A 21,823-nucleotide genomic window follows, 5' to 3' on the forward strand; every position below is an offset into this window, starting at 1 on the left:
AAGTTACAACACTAGGAGAAGTCCAGCTCCTCTCAGCCAAGACAGATGCCAATTATTGCTCTGCAAAAGTACTTCCATACAAAAACATCAGGGCCTTGCTCTGGTGGATTTTTCTAGGCCAGAATCAGAATAAAAGCAATACCTCTCTGGTTGCAGATCTTGCTCAGAGCTCACAGCAACTGTCTGTTCCACTCATATTTTACATGCAGGGAATTTCTATTCATAGGTAGTGTCCCAGCCACGCAAGTGGCATTTCCTCTTCTTGCAAACTAATCAGAAATTTCTAAATAAAAGCTTAGATCTATTTAACAGTATAGCATCCTTTTTGATCAACCCCCTAACTGTCAAACAGTTTCCAAAGACCTCCTTCCAGTATTGAGACCAACTTGTTGAAATTTTGCTTTCTCTTTTAACAGATGATTAACTAATAACTTGGGTTACAGATTAGCCACTGACAGTAATCAGTTCTTTCAAGATGAACTTTAAGCAAATCAATATTTACAATACTTTTTAGACATGTGCTCATAAGCATTACTTAATGGATAGGTTTAACTGGTGGGTGACCATTCTTGTTACGTGCTGAAAGGCTGCAGGCGAGGCAACAGAAACACTCCAGTTCTTCCACACACTAAATTCTTCTGCACTTTTTTTTAACCATCCTGCCAGGACAGCTGATGCAACTACACCACTACAGTTGGTGTCCACACAGCTACTTATTTGACATGACAGCCAGTTGTCAGTCATGCCTGTCTGTCAACACCTACAACGCTGCCTAACCATGGTGCACGCTGGCTCAGCTGGGCAGCTACCCCTTGCTGCCTCCAGAAGGGACAGTGTCTCCAGCACAGCAGTATGGGTGCAGGGAAGTGATGGGAGGGAGGACAGCACAGCGTGTGTGGCAGTGAAATGTGGGGTTAGAGATGACACTCCCTGTAAATTTGATGGGTATGTGGTGATGTGCCTAGTGGTTACCTAACAACAACACAGATTTTGGCCTGCTGAAGATGAGCCCAAAGGCAGATTATAGCCTTGGCTTGCACACAGGTACCTCTCACCATTTTCCAAAACCGAAATAAGTGAGAAGGAGTTAGGAAGAGCACAGTGAACAGTGCTGTATGCAAGATAATTCGGTTTGCAAGCAGCCAGACCTATACATCACTTTAACAGGTTTTGTCTGATGGAAGTAGGGAAGGTGAATGAACTAAAAGCCTCTTTCTCCCACTTAGTGCAGTCCCTGTGCATGAATTGCAGGCTGCCCCAGGCTTCTGCTGCCCCAAAGCCAGCCTCGCCTCCCCTCCTGCGGCTCGCACAGCACCGCTGACACACATCACCATTAGAACTTTACAGGCCTGATTTGCATTTCTATTTTCTCTTGCCAGTCAACGTCAGCTGCCAAGCAGGGCCTGTAAACCTAATTACACCCCTTTGCTAGATTGCCTCATTGTTAAAATATGCCATGAAGTAATATATGATACAAATTACTGGGGGGGGGGGGGGAGAGGGGGGAGGAAGGCATGTGTAAAGGAAATTAATTTATATGAAATGCAATCAATTTCCGGAATAATTTGTAATAGACACTGGTATAGCCTCACTATATTTAATTTCTAAAAACATTAAAAATGGATTCTATTAATATATTGTAGGAGAACTTAGCTATTGGGGAGTGCACAGGATAACAGTGTATATGTTATTTTTATAATTATACAGTCAATAATGGTGAAGTAGGGAAGAGTTCCTAGCTGAGCTGAGTATGCCAGTGTGTTAGGCACAATAAAAACACACCATGGGATGCATCCTTGCCCTACAGACTTTTTAGTCTAATGCCCCAATCCTGTAATGATCTCCTTGTTTGCTTTAGTCATGGGCAGTGAGCAGTCATTGACAGCAGAGTGTAAAACACAGAGCAGGTGCTCATATTTTTGCAGCTTCAAGGCCAAAGGCAGGAGAAAATACTACTGTCTTCATTTTACTCAGGATAAAAATAAAGTTGTATTTGTTCACTTCATCTAGGTACTGAAGTACACGCCTAGAATTTGCCACGTGAGGGTCCCAGTGAGGCAGGTGTGTAGTCCTAAGTACCATGTTGAGATACAGGATGCTGCCAAACATTTCATGAGAATTCTGTGTTGAAGTCAAGCCTTGACTACTGAACCATAAAAGCACACTGCCTTGCTACAGAGCACAGCAAGGGCTGCAGAGCAGCTCATCTAATAGACTTACAAAAAATTGCAGGGGTGAGATCTTGTCGTTCTTTTGCTGGTTTTAGAACAACCATTTGACAGGCAGCTTGTCAAAACGTAACTTACAAAGATGACACATATACAACAGAGCAATCAAATCAGGGAGAGCTACAGTGCAAAATCCCCCGTGCAGCTGGAAGGTACATCTGCGTGCTTCTTTACCCTTTCCAGCCCACCCCTCCCCACCCCTCCCACACCACACCACCCCCCCGCCCATCCTGGTGCGTTTGCTTTTGATGGCAGAGCCAGGGAGGTAGCGGGGCTCTGGGTGAATGATGCTGAGGGGAAGCTGGGCAACTTACCGTTCAGCTGCTGGCACACAGAGAGTCGGCTTGGCTTCAGCACAAACTGGCACTGCAGCTCCTGGGGCAGCTGCTCTGTCAGGAAGGACCCCTGAAGCTGCCTGGGGCAGGCACAGTGCTTCGAGCCATGGGGCATAGCATCTCGAATGTGGCTCATTTTAATTCCAAAGGGATATTCATGTCCTGTTCAAAGAGAGATCATAATAATCTGCGTTGGATTGACTGGAGACTTGCAAAACTCCATCTGCCTTGGAGGAAAGGCAGATTTTGCATGCTGGCCTGCAGCAATTTCTCTCTCCATAATCTCAGAATTGGTGCTTTTCTGCATATTTACACAGGCATAAATCATACACTGGCAGATATGGAGTTACTCTGTTTGGTGTAGTTCAACAGATGTAAAAGTAAAATCAGACCTATTACAGCTGTATCACATAAAAGCTCATCAGAAAAAAATACAAGTGACTATTTCTGAGTTCAGTGTTTATTATTTCTACTGCTTTGCTTGTGACATTGAAAATTTAGGGACTAGTTGCTCATATCATTCTGGTGAGAAATGAGATTTTGGGACCAGTCATCTGTCAAATTTTTGCTGAGAATGCAAAACGAAAAAAACCCAGTGTGAAAGTCATCTTCCCTCCCTCTTCACCGTAAGTGCAACAGCCAGCAACTCAGTCAAATGAGGCACAATTATAATTCCATGTCTGAGGCTGAAACAGGAAGGAAACGTTAATCACAGGGCTAATGCAAATGAGCTACACCCGGCATTAACCAGAATCTTTGGGGACTACACAGAGGCAATTCATTTCTGGAGGAGCTTTCAGAAATGCCAGCAGAAAGGTATTTTTTGGACTTGTCTAAATACATGGCAGTTGACATATATTAAATACAGGTGCAATATTAAGATGTTTTAGTTAACTTGCACTTTGATAGTGGAAGAGACATTGAGATTATAGGTACTGTGAAGCTAAAACACAGCCAAGCTCTGCTTCTGATGTCTACCTATGATAAAAGCTGGCCTTATGTAATAAACCTTTGTATAAATACCAAGAACAGCATCATTTTTATATCTGATTCTTCTTTTCCAAGGACTGTAACTTGAATTTTCAGTGAGAAAAAGTCAGTCAATTAGAAAGGCCTTTCACATTTTTGAATTCTCTGGTTCTGTGTTTAAAACCATGGTTGTGATTTTATCTGAAGAAGCTACACATAATAGTCAAAAAGACAGAGTCTGGAATGTTTCAAAGACAAAACAGTTTGTACTGTCTATAAGGTGCACAAGTTAGACATTTTATAAATATTAATGTTGTCTGACTCCAGAAAAGCATTTGTAGCTAAGGCCGCTTTAAAAAGGAATGCTAAGATTTACTGGGGTTGGATTTGCAAGAGGGAACTAGAAAATCCACAAATTTTTCTTGTTCTAATCATCTGTGAACTCATACAGCACAAGTAATGCTGGGCTTCTACAGGGAAAGGTTCTTAATAATGAGAAGGGATTTGTCCTCAGTGAATTATGGGCCAAAATCAAATCCCTCCATCCAATCACTTCTGAGCTTGGGGTTGATTCCTGGGGAGGAAATGTTTCTAAAAGCATTTTAGAAAGTGAATAAGCAATAATTTGCTCCTAATCAGAGGGGAGCTGTCAGACAGTAAGAGAAATACAGGATTGGAAAGGACTTCTTGAATCAGTTAACTTAAATTGTGGAAGAACAGACAGAACATTTCTCAAAACTCTGCTAAGTTTTGTTGAGGAGGGGAGTAAACAATGTTATGGAAGTGTAGGAAGAAATATGGTACAGCTGGACCAGCCCCAGGAGAGGAGGTGAGTGGAAAGGCTGACGAACGACTGAGGCTTGTGCAGCAAAACTTGGGCAGAAATGAACTTTTTCAACCTCCTAGTGACGCAAGCAGACAATTGCTCTTCAAAGCAAAGGATCATTATCTGACTAGCTCCCCAAATAAGCAAACTTGCGTGACAGGGAAGTAAGAGAAAAAACAGGAAAACCAGAACAAAACAAAAGAGGAAACTGCATTTCAGTCTTCTCTGTATTTCTTGCTTTCTTCAGCACTAAAAACCAAGTAAATGTTGAAAAACAAAACCATGCCAAGAACTTACCAATAAGAGGATAAGGAGCATCTTCTCTTCCTGAAATCACCCACAGTTTGTAGTCTTTTTCAGAGCCCTTCAACACCAAAATTAAGAATAAGTTTGCCAGCTATTAAGAACAGGTTCACGTTATAAGGGTAATCTGCACCTTGCCAGCGGGGTCAAAGGAACCCCCTTTACTTTTGCAGTGCCAAAATTTGCCACCAGCAAAGCTTCTGAATCATGTGTCATGTGCAGTGTGGTTTATGTGACCAGGGTACAGCTCTGAGCAGTGAGAGGGGCTGGAGCCCATCATTTCTGAAGGAAAAGGGGGAGATTTGCCTCAGTTCTTTCACTGCTCCTGGAAACAGAGAGCTGGATGTCACATCCTGCCAGGACTCGGGATTACTTTTGATGCCAGACTAAGACATTAGCCATGCCAGACCCACCTGCCATGTGGCTAAGTCAGTCCCCGGCCCGCGTGCCTCCCCACTCCCAGGAGGCTGGAAATGAAGCAGCCCCCAGCATGGAGGGGACCTCTGGCCCCGGGCACTGCTCCTGGCCCCCAGCACCTCTGTGCCCCACATCTCCCCACTGGCACTGAGCAGCACCCGGCCCCAAGGAGGGGCAGCTCTGGTCCCCTGGAAGGATTACAGGTAAGCAGCACGAAGCCGAGGCCTGCTGCAGAGCGCGTGGCAGGCAGCGGGCAGCTGGTGGGAGCTGAGGTGACCCTTCAGCTCCGTCCCGAGTACCAGGGTAATCACATCCTCTGGAACGTGCTCGGGCACACAGGCACCCCCAGCCTCACACCTGAGAGCTCTGCTCCATCTCCCCAGCTCCTCTATGGCCCCTTGCAAGAGGGAAGAACACAGGCTCGCCAGCCAACATCATCCCGTGCCCTGAGCTGGAGAGCCAGGCAGGAGCACCTCCACCTGAAACGTGAGCTGGAGCTGATGATGCCAAGGCAAGGATGGAACCCAAGGGGCTCCTGGCACTGAACACTGCCCCAAAATCTCCTTGTCGAGCTTCTGTCAGCCCTTTTGTGCAGCCCTTTTGTGTGGAAGGGCTTGGGAGCACTGGATGGTGCTTTAAGACTGTTGATCCCTCTTTTAAAATTTACAGTGGAGACAATAAATTTACATCAAAGGAGACAATTTCCAGAGGATTGGAGAATGTGATCATCTTTGGGAAAACCTGTGTAAAGCCACTGATTTGAAAGCAAATTTTAAATATTGCCTTTAGTATAAATATACAAGTCAATGTTGCAGTTTAGTTGAAGAAATAGAATAGTACATTATTTCAGATATGATAGTGAAACAATAGAAATACAAATAATTATGTACAATATAAACCACTATCATGACAAAAGGTAATAGCAAGTGGATAAATACACTGTATAACAGGTGATCTATTATAACTTAAATCCCTTTTCAGTGACACTGTAAAATCAGAATAATTAAAATCTAAAAGTTTTCTGGCTACAAAAGGTGACAAATACCTCATAACAGTATATATTTAGCTCTAAAATGAAATCCTACCCCCTTTTAAACAGATTTGCCTACTATCCTGCATTGTCTGGACCTTCACCAGTCCCTAAAGCTCTTGAGACTTTCTATTTGCTGCATGCACCCCGTGTAATGCTGATACACCCAATAAAGCCTTCGCAGTTTGCTCTCTGATTGACAGAGCTTTCTGGCCCATATTAGCACTGCTGTTAAGTTAGCTAGCAGGGGGCAGAAGGAAAATAAATAGGCTTTGGAGACATCTCTGATGCCTCATGGCAAGCGGCCAGGAGCAAATAAATACAGCTGAGGAGCACAAGGAAGGGTATTTACTTTTCCTTTTAAATATATATATGAAAGGGTTTGTTGCTGTGATGGGGAAGCGGGGAAGGGGAAGAGCTAGTAAGCACAGTTTCAGGAGGCAGACTGCTCATCTCTTGATTCCAAATGTTGTCTTTTATGGGCTTTATGAGGCCATTTGTCAGGATAAATGTGACTGTCCCAGAAAAATCAGCAAGTGCGCTGACAGAGCTGGGAAACCCAAGGCCCTTCTTTTTGCCCCACTTGATAATTTGGAACAGATGATCAATGCCATTTTGCACAAACGAGTTGCCATTTCACCAGAGAAACCACAGAGGAAAAAACCGTGATGTGTTAAACCAGAGTGAACTCAGCCAAAGTAATAGCCCTATTAATCACACATCATGTGAAATGTAGTTTTTATAATTGCCATTGAAAAGTCGTAGAGCTCCTTTCAAGTGGTTCTCTCTGGACATAAATAAAAAACCCTCAAGACAATGTATAAGGAAAAGCTTCCTTGCAGTCAGAACAATTGCATGAGGGGGTTGGGTGTTTGATACAGACTACAGCTTAATTTATTTAGCTTGTTTGATTTTATTGCTAATCTTATGATATGCCTCTAATGAAAAAGGCTTTATGCTATGAAGATGCAGTAAAAGAATGTAGGATACTACTTGGGAAAATAATTCTGCAGGCAAGATTTTACATCTTTCAGATGGCTTTCATTCTTTTTCCACTCGAAATAAAAATGTAAAGAGGAGGAAAGAGTTGATTGTGATACATACAAAAGAATACAAAGCTGAAACCTAACCAGCTCCTCCTCCCACTCATCTCAAACAAAAACACTCTCTTCCAATACTACGATTTTCCTGTTTTTTCTGTACAAAAAATGAGGAAGTTCAAATGACACCCATAAAATGGGTAAAAACGAAGGAATAATAAAGACTTGCAGTTGTAATATAGCACAGTGTCTTGATTTTTGGTGCAGACTGGGGGAGACAATGTGCAATTAAAATCCTAATTTTAACACACATCTTATTCTTTTCACCTTGCAGTCCTTCCATCAACTCCAGAGCTACCTTAATTGGACAGACTGCTGGATTCTGAGCTCAGGCCAGAGCCCCAGCCCTGGTGTAAATTGGATGTCTGAGCCATAAAAAGTTGGCTAGACAGAAATTACTGTGCCTGGGAAGTACCAAGCTAGCAGAATAGGCCCCTGGATGCATTAAAAACCTGTATAAAATAAGGATAACGGATGCTAGGGAAGGCAAACTCTGAGGTTACTCCAACTTTTCCTGGAGGTCTCCAGAAACCCCCGGGAAGCACAAGAGTGGCATTTTGATCATATTTGATTCTTCACACTCAGGGCTGTGGTAAGGAGAGACTTGTCAGATTCCATGCAATGAGCTCAACATATGCATCAAGAGTAAGACATTTTAAAAAATCTTGTTATCGAAACAGTAGACTGACAAGCCACTTAAAAAGCTGTTATCCAAGAGCTTCTATGACCACTGGTGGTGGCTGGAGTCACATTGTGAAACAATGAGAGAAACAGAATAAGGGAGCCAGAAATCTTGTCCCTGGCACTGATTCATTACTACACCTGAGGCACCACCTTGTCTGGTTTAGAGCAAAGGGAGTCAGCTGAGACAGTACTTGTTGATCCACTCGGAATCTCTGCATCTACTTGGGGCACTACCCTACATCATCATGAGTCCTGTGAAAGCCTTTTTCCAAAACAGTTTGAGGACATTGCTTAAATTGGGTGCATTCAGATTCTGTGCAATCACTCAGATTCATATCTCACATAACACTAGAGGTTCATGGATAATCAGAGCATCTGATTTGGACACTTGAGAGCAGTGCTTGTAATCTGGGGACACAGCTGATCATGCATGCTTGCACATTTTGAAACAAGGAGGTCAGTACGTTTCCTACTCACACTGAAGTATGGAAAAGGAGCTGTATCAAACTCTCACTTCTTGTGTCAAGACATCTCCTCTTAGGCATCAGCAAAATAGATTTAAAAGCAACTTCAAACATGATGGATCCTTTACAGGGATGAGAGACTTACTCAAAATTTCTAAAGCACTTGATGATTTCTGGAGGTCTATATATTAACAAGGCACTTCAGCTTCATTTCAACCACAGTGAATTGCTATGATAAAGGATTTAATTAATGTTCATATCCTAAAACTTGGAAAAAGTGCAAGAGAACATTTGATTATTAAAAGTGACTACAAGACTCATTAAAACTGGTGCAAGGACTTACATTAATTCCCAGCTGCTGCAGGGCCATCAGAATGACATCATTTGTTGTATCAACATTGGTTACACTTAGGGTTTTTGACTGTGAACAGAAAAAAGAAGGGGAAAGTGGAATTAAAAATGTGTATGTGCAAAGAGTATCTGAACTGCAATAGCTCTGCATAATTCATTGTTGGAAAAATTGAGAATATCCAGTTAAAATTTTACTTGAAAAATAAGTTATACTACATAGATAAAGATCCAGCTTTCTGAGACTGAGGTTTGATTCCTTTACTTAAAAGTATGCAAGTTTCCTTTGAAAAAATGAAACATTTCAGTGAGTTTTTTAAGTGAAATAAGAGGTTCTCGTAATAATTTCTGTCCTTTTCCACTGAAGACCTTCCTGGTAAGAAAATACTATTCACAACCTGTTCATCTATATATCCTATGCCACATACTATATAGATTTCTCAAAGCTAGATTTGGCTTAGAACCAGAAGCACTTCCTCTTGCTGATCTTTCATCCAGTTAAAATGCTACCCCTCCAGCATCCTCCAGAATCTGCCAATTGGCAGTATGGAAAAGCATGGATCAGCAGAAACACCACTTTCTAAATAGCTACAGCAACCAGCATGAAGCGCCGAGCTTTGTGCCAGAGGAAGTGCTGCTTTCCACAAGGCAGTCTTTCCAGAGTGAGATTTCAGCACCTGCTGCCTGGCACCAGTATTTCTCCCACACAGCTGGGCCATGTACCTCAGCACCATGAGTTGCTCTTATGCAGGGCAGTGGATTTCCAACACACCAGGATTAAAGACTCCATCCTCAGCCCTGCCGGGATGTGGCAGCACCGCTGCCATCACCTTGCAGAAGCAAAAACAAGTAGGGAGAGCATGTCCAGAGTGGTTTTTGCTTGCACCATCACACCCATACTGGCCTCACTTCCAAGTCAACAGGCAGCTCCCATGCATCAAGTACAAGTTATTAAGCCCTCTTTAGAGGCATGCTAGTTTGGCTCTGCTAACAAAACCACACAGTTTTTGGATTGAAGCTGGTTCATGGCCAGCCTAAAGCCCTGGCAGAACAAATGCATGCCCACTGCAACAAACTGCCCAGGCGTGTCCAATGGCTTAAAGAAGGGAAGGTGGCAGAGCCAGGATGTAAATGTTCACTGCCAGGCCCAAGACAGTTTGCTATACCCTGCTGCCCTGTGTGGCACATCAATTTTATACTGGCCATAGGATATTCAGGTGAAACAACTCACTGACATTTTGCATTTAGAAGAAATCTGAGCCGTACATTTCTGTAAGTTCCTGACGGTAACAAGCTGCCATGGTAATCAAAGGAAAGTAGTGAGAATACCGTGTATCTTGCTTCAGGATGTATCTGAATGCTCATACCATAAAAAATTTAACATTTGCCTGAAGCAATGACATCTGGCTCTCAGGAGTAGGTCAGCACATTTGCATAAGTTTGCTCTTGGCTAGAATATAATAAAATGGTTTGTGCCTTGTGTTCAGCCTTCCCTACCCTCCAAAAATGAAATAATTCTTGGGCATCTCCAGCTGCTGTAGCACAGGGACCACAGTGCTATAAAAACTGTTTGCATCACAAAGTTTCCATCTGCTGCTCCTCTGTTTTATTAGTGATAATAGCTAGACTACAGTGTGTTGTTTCTAGGACTGTTGGGATCAGGAAACCATACTTGGCACATGACCTAATTATAGCTAAGGAGAAAAGACTTTTAAACAAACCCAACAAACCCTGGTACAAGAGTACAACATCTGAGTGCACGTATGATTTATAGACATTCACACCTGAGCACACCTTGATGTGCAGTACTGCATTTGAACTATCACAATTACTGCTATTGTTTATTAACATTTTTCTTAGCAATCTGGCAATTCTAACTATTATCATTTACCTTCATAACGATTTTCTGAAACAAAAGGCTCCTTTACACTTATGTCTATGCAAATACAGAATTTTAAGTGGAGATTCACCGTTGGACAAAGACCTCCAATGAAGTCTAACTTCTGTGAAAATTTCTCATGTCCTTGCAAATGCTCTTTAGGCTTCTAAGCATGAAATACAGATCTTACAAGCATAGAAAGAAAAGACAAATGTGTAAGAAGCATAGGAAAAAAATGTATGGATTATCACTGAATGCTAGGGTATCCCTAAGGAACTGGATACATACAAGAATTCAGTTTAAATTGATTAAAAATGACTTAGTAAAAAAGGTGCAAATCACCTTGTGGATGACCTTTCTTTACCAATTTACCTTGTGCCTACAAATTTACCAGCATCAGTTTGCTGATGAAAAAACACTCTTAAGGCAATTTCAGGGCATTTATATACAGAGCTTTAGTGACTTACGATAATTATAAACAATGAAACACACTGCAACTTTGCAGAACTGAATGAAGGCAGCTGTGGGTTTAGATCAGTTTTACAAGCAAAAAAAAGGACACATTGTACTGGCATTTCTGAAGATGCTTATGCATAAGTTCCACTGGAGGTGCTTCTTTGGACTTCACACTGTACAGTCTTTAGTTTGTGTGCCAGAACCAGTATTTCTTACTAAGCACACTGTCTTTAAAATGGAACTCATGTATTACAGACAGGAAGTAAACATTTCAGGGCTGCATATGACAAGTCTTTCAAAGGGACTGGATCCTTAAAGGAGGTTGCAAACCAAAGGAACCCTCCTAGTATCCAAAGGATTTACAGGTGATTAGCACTCATATGTGATGTGGATTTAGACACACACACACCCCCACACACACCCCCACCACACACCCCCATTTAGCTCAAGAGCACTTACATATGCACAAGTTCCCACATCCTTTGCAACTATCTTCAGAGGAATGCTTTTAGGATAGTCTTTTTCCTTCTCTTCTCTTATTCGACTGACAAAAGAAGAACAAGACAAGTAAATTTTTAATATTGTAAACATAAATAGCAAGACAGAGATTTAAATAGCAATCAAGCTGTAACTGGATAAGAAGCAGATTGTTTGCAGGTACTGCAGTAGAACAACCTCTGAGGACAAGAAAGCATCCAGCGGTACCTGGAGGGGATGATGTGGCCCCTGGTAATGCTCTGTTGTATTAAGTTCATTTTAGAAAACAGAGTAAGCAGAAGAGAAACTAGATTTTAAAAACCAAGCTAAAACTACCAATCACTGTGATACCTCAATCTGCACTATAGGCTCCTGCTGGAGTCTGTTACATCCCATTGTATGGCCCCGTTCAAAAGACTGAACTGAAGAGTGAATTAACGCATCCCAGCAAGGATGATTTGAACAACCCCAGGAACTGAAGAATCAGATAAAAACACAAACCTCAACCAGTAGAACTAAGTGACAATAAAACAAAACCACCCCTAGTAGTCTTCCATCCAAACAATGACTTAAATAAGACAGCTCTATTTATGCAAACCCTCCCATAATACCCTTCAGCTTGGGGTACATTTTGTAAGACCAGAATACAGACAGCCATGAACAGCAGACAGATTAGAGCAGAGGTTCCTGGGCTGGGCTTGCTTAGATGCCATCACCATGGAAAGATCCCCAGGCGCAACTAGGGCAGTGGTGGCAGAGGCTCCTACAGATACATAGAAAAGGGACTGTGTGTGATAGGAATCACTCATTTTGTGCTGAGCCATGTTCAGGCACAGGGAATTGTTTCCTTCCTTGCATAGTGATTGTTGCACTAATGGCACATAGCATCTGCTGCAGGGAGAAGATTATTTTTTTCTTAATATCTCTTTGAAACAGCTTATCTGTCATGATGGCATAGGCACCACAGCCTGGGAATCACTGGTCTAGATGACTAGGACTCTTTTCAGTGTCTTCAAAGACTGTATAATAAAGTACCTTTGTAAAAAAGACAGCCATGTTTCCTTTTGTTCTGCAGACCTGCAAGAATTATAGAAAACCAGGAACAAATCAGCCATCATTTTAATACCAAAATAGCCCTTGTACAAACCATGGTGGAATGGACTGCTTCTTGGTTGCGATTTCCATAAATAACTACAAAAACTAAAAGGTTTTTTCAGATTTGAATGAAAAATCTGTTTCTCTGTAAAATCAACTGAAAAGCCTGTCACAGAGTTCAAAAGCCCCTGTTAACAGTTTTTATCACAAAAGTGAAAGCTTTACCAGTGAATTCAGTAGGAAATGCAATGAGTTCTTAAACTAATGTCCAAATAGAAGAGGAAGGTGCTTTAAAACAAGAGCTTGATTCAAAAGTTTAACGGTATTTCCTTAGGTATATAGACTCCTTTCCACTTTCACTATTCTAATTCTCTTGTTATTAATTACTTGCTTTATCATCATATCACAAAGTACACATAAGCCACAATGAAAAAAGGCCCCATTGTACTTAGTAGAGTTTAAGTTTGGACATTTTAAGGCTTATCTCAGTTATCTTTATCTCATTTAAATACTTCCAAGTATATAATTCTGCTCAGTTAAATGTAGCTAATAATAGGATAGTGCAAGGAATCTAACCTCATTTTGCTTCAACTTTCTTGATTTAAATCCTGCCCCAGATGGAGTAACTGCTATTCCCGTTGCTGCTTCTGCAAACCAAGTTCTTCACATTTTCAGAGCAGGCATTTAGGGAACTACAAACCTACTGAATGATGCTGTGAGGACAATGCACTTTATAAACATTAAAAATGTGATTCTGCTTTGGCTGCTTCAGTTCTGTTGGCTATGCACCTGTGGACTCATGCATGGTGTTTTAGATTTTTCTGTGTACCTCCAGACATAAAATAATTTAAATTCTATAAAATCTCCGACTCTGTTTTGATTTAAGTTATTGCTTTCCTACCCAACTACTTCCTGATAGCTATAAAGGATCACGTACTGTCTCCAGATCAAAGCTCACGTTTAATGGCAAGAGTTCAATTGAAAATCAATAGAAAATTTCAGCTTTGTTTCAGAAATATTCAGTAAAAAAAAAAAACAAAACATAAACAGCACAACCAGCTCAACAAAGAGCAGTTTGTGCACAGCATTCTCTTTGGATATGGACAATGTGACATACAAATTAAGCTGCATGCGTCAGCTTTTGCTCTCTGTTGGTAAAGCGGAAAACGCATTTTCTAAGACCCAGCCAAATTACTGTGGCTAAGCAGCTGGGATTTCAGGGGGACGGTGCCCTCCGTTATCCAAAGTGACGACAGAGCCCTCCTGCTGAGACTAAAATTAGCCTAATCACTGAAATTAGCTCTACAGCCCTTATGTGTCCTACAGTCAATGCTGCAAAGACAGACCAAAAGTCTTTCTCTCTATTAAAATTCAGAGATTCTGCTTTAAGAAGGTTTTGGACATTTTCTCTGGCACAATTAAATGAAAAAGAGAAATAGGACAAGGTCAGTATTTCACTGTATGTTTCCTGCTACCTCCAATAGGAAGCTCTTTGATCCTTTCATTAGCTTGGTTGTTTACTATTTGTAGTTCATCTCATTAATTAGCCAAGGTGTTTCTCCAGTTATATCAAAAAAAAAGAGAATTTCCACTGAACAAGTTTGCAGCACAGACAGTGCTTTGCCAAATAACACGTTTTCTCAAATTTTCAAGTGATCAGCAAGTATCACTGCCACATTTGCAGAGACAGAAGATGAGGCATGGAGGGTGACTTGCTCACAGCAGTAGCAGGAATTGGCTTAAGAATCTGTAAATTCCTGCTTCCCACATTCATTGGTGCTGAAATGAATCCAAGATAGTATCATTACTTGCCAGAATAAAAACATTTAAGTAACTTGATAAATAAAACATATCTCAATTCTTACCTGAAATTTGCCACACAGTTTGTGGTGGGCCAGCCCAAAACAAAGGACCTCTCTGGGTCTGTGCTGCCCTCACAGACTTCCTCTGTACAAAATGCTGTCCACATCTCACAGAGACGTGCTTGGCACTTCAGTTTGAAATGAGAATGCGACCTGCCGGCAGAAATTCACAGGTATGTCACACACATGAAAACATAGCAAGGCAGGCTGAACAACTCAGTTTCTTCTTTGTTCAGGCACATGTGAAGCTTGCATTGGAGCTGATGGAAGAACTTCTGCTTTAGTTAAAAAGAACAATGTTTTATTTGGGTTGCATATAAAAATTTATTAATTCTCATCTAAATGGGATCAACAGATATCTTATATGTGGGATAAATAGGTTGCTTGTGGCAGCCCTGGACATCCCCCTTCTTGGGGAAAAACTTCTGCCCATGTCTAGAGCTCCCCTCCAAATCTTGCTATGAGGCAAAGATTGTTACTTGTGTTGGACTCTCCTTTCAGCAACTTTAATGCCATTTAGGAGTTTACAGTATAGTTGGATTGCTTAGCCCCGGGGTCAACAACTATGGTGAGTTTAAGTAGTGACAACTAGGCCAGAGCAAATGAACCAATCCTGAATAAAGAACAAGCAGAAAACTGTCATTTGTGTTAACTGCAGCACAGGTCACATACAACAAACTATCTGCATGGTAGCTTTAGGCCCACACCACTTGGAGAATAAGCCAGGACCTCGTGTATTCTCCAAATATCTACTCATCCTCAAGGAAGATACCTAATTTCCCCAATTTTTAAAAATTTGGCCCTTTCTGTATTTTATCCTACTGGAGTACAGTAAAGGTCACATTTACAGAATTTCACATTTTAATTTCGACTCTTTTCTTCCACTTAATTTCTCATGACAAGTCTCCTTTCTTTGTGCCATCGGTGGGCACCAGTGCTATGTGAGAAACAAGTAAGATCTCACAAAGTCAGTCCAGCTCTGTCGCAAAGCAACAGCCACTGTCTTCAAGGCAGGTTTGCACCAGAGGCCTTGCAGACTGAATTACCTGAGCTATGGTTCTCCTGGGCCAACAGGGAAAGGCTGGAGGAAAAACGTTCCCTCCCTGAAAATGTTTTGCCCTTCTAATCCAAGGACTGCAAGCAAGAGCATGTCAGCTCATCACTGTGTTGCAAATGTGGACAGGGCAGTGGCAGGCACCATGACGATTAGTGCTCTATAAATAAATATGCCAGGTAAGCAATTTCTTAGAACTTTGATACACATGGACTACCTTTTCTGAGATTAGTCTCATTTACAAGGTATTTGATTAGGACAGACTGAGCTAATGCAGTCTGAAACATGAAAGTACTTGAACCTTGTGGCTTTAAAGAGGACATAGATGAACTTGTAGTACCCTGACTGGTCTGAGGTTTCCGGCTGACATTGTGCTAACAGGTGTAGTGGAGTAGTACACCGTTAATAACCCATCAGCATTTACAGTGGTGGGCAAGAAAAGATCACTGGTAAATATCACACCTGGAAAAAAGGTGCACTTCAATTAGATCACTGTAAAATACTGTAAAATACCATCTCAAGTTCATGTATTTCTTTAAACTAAAAGTTAAACTAAGCTGACCATGGTGTTTCCTTGTCAGCTGTACATTTTGCCTCTTTTTACTCTATTATGTTTTGTTACCCCATCAAAGAGAAACTTAAAGTACAGGCGAACAGTTCAACATGCTCGTCAACAAATCAGTTTGTGATGCAATAAGATCTGTCAAGAATACAGAAATAACTGTAACTGAATGACCACAGAATGAATTGTGAAAATGTAGATTTACAAAAAAACACAGCTGTGAATTCTAATGTAGATGTTAATAAATGGATGCCTGGTCTGACTCCACCAAATCAGTCTGTTGACCCTCCCTTTCTCCTCAATTTCTTTTTCCCATTACCCAGTACAGTGAACATTCTACATGCTGTTTCACTTTTTTAACATTTACAGTTCATAAATCCAGACCCCTACAGTGCCAGTAGCGGGTGTCAGCAGGGTGTTGGCAGAAGCACAAAGATGTTCTCCAATCATGCTTGATGTATATTCTTACCCCGTTTGCCATGCCTAGTCACAGCTCTCAGCTATTATCAGTATTCAAGTGGCCTGGTTTCCAGAGATGCTGAAACAGTAGACTCCATTAACATCTAAAAGAGCCTGAAGTATAATTTTATCTCTATCTGCCATGTCCTTTATGCAATCCATGGGTTCTCAGCATTTGTGAAATGTGGGTCTTCTATTTAAGTGCCAGAGCATTACCTCTAGAAATGAATATATCATAGCTGACTAAGGGAGAGACATGAATGAACATTTGAAAAATGGGAAGAGTAACAATCTAATGAAGATTTTTTTTTTTTTTTAAGGAAGCAAGTCCCCTTGCAAGTGTTACACTGTAAATATCAGGCAGTTCCAGAGTCCATTGAAATCAACAGAAAAAATCATGAACATCAATGGTGTAGGTATTGATGCATCCCAAATTGTGCCACCTCTGTAGAGTAAACTCACTTCCTTTTGCTTTCTGTAAGTGGCAACTGAATACTTTGCAGCTGTTACCAGGTGGAAAATTAACTTCTCACTATATTTGCTGATCTTCTTAGTAGGGGCCTCTGACAAAAGCATTAATGGATCTACTGTGAGATTTCTACTGTAATTCCATGTATGCACTCAACCATTAATTTCTATGTCCAGCCACACTGGGAAAATAACCTTACAATGCATGTGTATATATGCATGTACATATTACAAAGGAAAAAGAGAAATCCATTTCTGTGCCTTCCACACAAAAAGTTATGTGAGAAACCTTGATCATTGAACTGATAGATCCTTGAAATATTTACCCTGTCAAGTAAAAACACACTGTCTCTGTAAGAAATCTTATCAATATAAACAGTATAACATTTTACATACTTAACATTGGTTCAGTGAGAAAAACTCTTTCAATCAATTAATTTATGACTAAATCCTCACATGAAGGCAGTAAAGGACAGGACATGAGGAAGAGAATCACAGCGCATGAGTATTATTCTGATATTTTATAAGCTGGGCTGATGCATGATCTGAAAAGATAACAGTCTACATTTCAGAAATTATTAGAAAGCAGCAGAAAGCAAACCTACAGGCACCTTGTCTGAAGTCATACATAGACCACTTGTAGAGAGGACTTAACCCCACAGATTTCCATGGAGGCAATGCCAATTTGCTGCCTTTAAGCAGGAGCTCAGTTCTGTATAGGAATTTACTCAGGAAGTTCAGAGGACACAAGATACTAGTTGCTCTCTTTAGAAAAAACTTGTAACTGTTTGCTTATCATACAATGTCTAATTATACATGAGCTTCCTTTGTACAGTGACTGGCTACCTGTAGCTGAGCTGACACCAGTACAGCGCTGAGCTATACTGAAGGTATCTTAGGTGTTCATATGACCCAAGCTGTAAAATTACTTAACACAAAAGAGTACTACAAATTTTTAGCACCTTCACAAGGACTAATTCTGAAGTTAAGTCAGATTCAACTGTATCATTAATTCTGCCCTGGTCACCTGCTGCCTTGGCTTTGCATCAGCTATTAAAAAGTCAGTAACAACCAACAGCCATGGCCACATAGCAATACACACCACTCAGGTTTTCCCTCTAGGAATCAGCAATGGTATTTTAGTGTGAGATAGATGTAAAAATACTGATTTTTACGTGGCATTCGTTAGTGTCAGCTCTGATGCTTTAATTGCTGACAGGGCAGCTGTAGAAAGAATATCCCAATTAGTTCTTCATGAAGTAGTATCGTAATATCACCCAAAATAGTATTTTTATAATTTCTAGCAAAGACTTGCCCCCCTCCCTCTTTTTCACATGCAGAAGCACAGCTTGTTCTCTTCCACCTTCTTCAAACATTGCAACCTCTTCGCCACATTAAATCAAATGCTGTAAGAGCCGTTATTACTCCCTGGGGACCACATTTTGGAGTGGTTACACTGAGTAGTACTTCCCTATGCAAACAGTCCCACTGGGATGCTGCCAAACTTGCAGTAACGTGCAGGTCAACCTGGGGTTCTAACATTGCTTCTGCTCAGCACACTGACCAGGGAGGGAGGGATTCATCTCTCCTGACATCTTTTGCAATTTAGAAGCTAAGCTAGTGGACTATGCCTGCTGAATAGCCAGTGGACAGTGAGAGACCCTCCAAAAGCATCACTCCCCTCATTCACCATCAATGCTCTTTCAGGGCCGGGTGAGTTCACTGCAGGAAGGTGCTGGTTTTATCTCGGGGACTGTAAGAGGAGCCTAGAAGCCTGGGTAAGTTGCAAATATTTAACATTTTAAAGCTTAAATTAGGTGAGGTGAATCCCACCCTAAACAAGACACAAACATAAATAAATCCAGTAACAATGCTATTGCTGCTACTGCTGGTAGGATAGCAAGATTTCCCCTAAATATCCTTATGTTCAGTACCCACCCATAGTGTTTGAGGTAAAATATCCTCTGTGTTGTCACACCACATCAAGCAAGGGAGTTCAGCTGGGAGGGTTACATTTACTATGTGTGATTCAAACGGACACAGCTCAGATTTCTACAGAAAACACAGATTTATTCTGGCTGTTCCCAGAAGCCTCTGAAACAATTGCTTAAGCGAAAAGACACATTGCAAAAGCCCAGGATTCACATCGAGATTACCCACCCTGTGAAACCACAAACAAAGTGCCTAACAGAGAATGCATCAGGATTTTTTATTATTATTTCCCCATAACCCAAAACAACATGTGAAAACAACCTCTAAAATTGCCTTAAACCACAAATGCTGCATCAAGCTGGCATGCCAGACACAGCTTGTAAATCTGATTTAATTGTGAATGGTAGAGTGAATAATCAGAGCTCAGCAGCAAGCCTGATTACACATGAACACTACCCAGACTGCTCAGCACCGCTTCCTTTCCCCTTCCCCACGCTCCTCCTGGCACAGCACAACCTACAGAGACAGACACTGCGATGCCGCCTGCGATCTCTATTTTTATACAGCAGCTCATCACTGGTGTGTATCAAAGCAGCTTCCAGGTAAGTGTTAAGACCTCTAACCCCTCTGTGACACAGCCACCAGTGTTACACACACCCCACAGGACCGAAGATGACCTGTCTAAAACACAACAGTCAGATGAAGGCAGTGCAGCAGACACAGTTGAGCACCAATGAGTCTTTTCTTTGAAACTGCACTCCCAAAGCAGGGAAGATGATACAACACAAGAAATATATTCCAGAACCTCTATAATTCTTTTAAAATGTTGTGTCCTGGAATTCCTCTATGTCTATGGGGTTTTCAAATGTGCCTGGAGTGGACAGGCACCTACCTTCCACTGACTAAACAGAAAACTTTCTTATGATTTAGGTAAGATTTGCTACTGAAAAAGCATTATGGAAATCCATGCTATGCTCCACCAAGAAAAAGGGCTGCTCTGTACGAGCAGTGGCTGAAGTGCCATACTCACTTGGACTTGGCAACAACCAGAAGGTCTGTGAAGAGGAAAAGGTGTCGCTCCTGGGTTTGCAGACCCGTCTTCAGCTGCACGTGGCCATCCAGGATGAAAGTTCGGTTGTGGCACATGAAAGACTGCACAAGGGGACATGCCTCTGGACTGATGGGGGAGAAGCAGCCTTCCCTGCAAAAGGAAATAAAGGGAATAAAGGAAAGCAAATCAGCCGATTGCCTGTGAGTGAGAACCAGGCAGTGACTTTCTATACCCACTTCCAAAAGGCTGTTTATTTGACTACATTTCGGTGAAAGGTGAGAGGGACAATGAAGATTCAGCAGTCTGATACTGACACAAAATCTGTTAGGGACTGTCCTTGCTGAAGTCTTTTACAGCCCAAGCACACAGACAGTATTTAGCAAAAGACAGTAATTTAAATCTAACCCTCTCCATTTTATCTATTTGTATTTGTCTCCCTCTGTACTGAAGTCTTAGAGAAAATACTGCACCTTCTGTAGGCTCTCCATAAAGAGAGAAGACATATGCATGATGAATGGATAACTGCTCACCAACCTTTGTCAGATGAGGACTTGTATTTGGGGTTAAAAGTAATTTATAGAAATTATTCAGAACCAAGAACAAACATAAGGTGCAACTGAACCTTGCTAGAGACAGACCATGTAGTAGATGCAACACCGAAGCAGGCTGCTCAGCTTCTCTCTCCCACAGCACACGACCCACAAGCATTGAAGCAAGCTCCTGGTGCAGGGCTTGGTTGTGTGACTGGAGCACAGCTATACTCATCTGTGGATGTGCTGTGTAGGGGCTGCTGAATAATCCAAACCCAGGTCTATGGGGGAAAGATCAGGGTCCCTCCTGGAAGACACTGATCTTTTCTAAGGAAGTATCAGGTAGGTTGAAGTCCAAGGTTACTGATGGTGGAGACATGATTCCCTGAACCTCTCCTGATCTAACTGTTCTACATGAAGTAGTTGAATAGTAATTGAAGCAGAAATGAGAGTTTCTCTAGCACAATTGTCAGCTCACTCACCCAGACAGTATACCTCTAGTTTCCAAGCCTTGCCCTAACAAATGTCTATTTATACAGAGCTGAACTGAATGAATGTGAGGGTCTGAGGGGAGGACACTCCTCCTCTAGGGCTCTCTAGAAGCTGGTTGCAGGTCAGGCTCTCCCTTGGAAAGCCAGAGACGTGGCTTCAAATTCTCCCAGGCAGGTGAGAGAACTGAACCAGGGTCTCCTACACTCTGCTGTACCTTAAATAACAAATTTCTGGATTAAAACCAGGACCCATCAGCATCTTTATTCACAATTTTTAAATGCAACTTTTCAGTTATTTGCCTCCAAATGAACCATTTCCCTTTGGTTGAATGCATCAGTTAAATTTTTTTCAGATGTATTTTCTTATTTTTTCTTGTTAAAAAAAGAAGAAAAATTAACTTGACAGGACCAGTTTGGCAAGGAAAGGCTGAAGAAAGCAGCTTTGTGATTATAGTTTATTCCTGGTCCCACTGGAAGGGATGACAAACACCTAGCGACTTTGTTGGGAGAAGAAATGGACCTTATACGGTGAAAATCACAAAACAAATGGCAGAGATACGAAAGAAAGCAAGAGCAAGCAGAGAAAACCTTCAAAGAAAGTCATAAACCTTGTACCTCTCTTAAAGCCTGGATGATTCCTGACCCTCCCCTCCTTGATGCCTGTGGCTGGATTACTCAGGAAATTATTTAGGAAGTTTTGACAGCTGGGAGAGAAAAGATAAGATCTGAGATTGGCCTACATTAGCAGGACACACTTTCACTGATCTGCAGGGGGCTGGGGAGGATCTCTATCTGCTGGGGAG

General features: G+C 41.6%; 1 protein-coding gene across 1 annotated transcript in view; it reads right to left on the reverse strand.

The window, feature by feature from the left end:
• ARHGAP20 (Rho GTPase activating protein 20) overlaps nt 1-21,823 on the reverse strand; it is a 60,821-nt gene that overhangs the window by 11,145 nt on the left and 27,853 nt on the right. Inside the window, 7 exon segments of the mRNA XM_042793371.1 lie at nt 2,543-2,725; nt 4,656-4,722; nt 8,700-8,777; nt 11,499-11,583; nt 12,552-12,593; nt 14,477-14,626; nt 19,979-20,149. Coding sequence (XP_042649305.1) covers nt 2,543-2,725; nt 4,656-4,722; nt 8,700-8,777; nt 11,499-11,583; nt 12,552-12,593; nt 14,477-14,626; nt 19,979-20,149 — 776 coding nt within the window.

Source organism: Tyto alba, unplaced genomic scaffold, assembly GCF_018691265.1.
Source record: "Tyto alba isolate M040663 unplaced genomic scaffold, T.alba_DEE_v4.0 Super-Scaffold_2, whole genome shotgun sequence".
Classification (NCBI taxonomy): domain Eukaryota; kingdom Metazoa; phylum Chordata; class Aves; order Strigiformes; family Tytonidae; genus Tyto; species Tyto alba.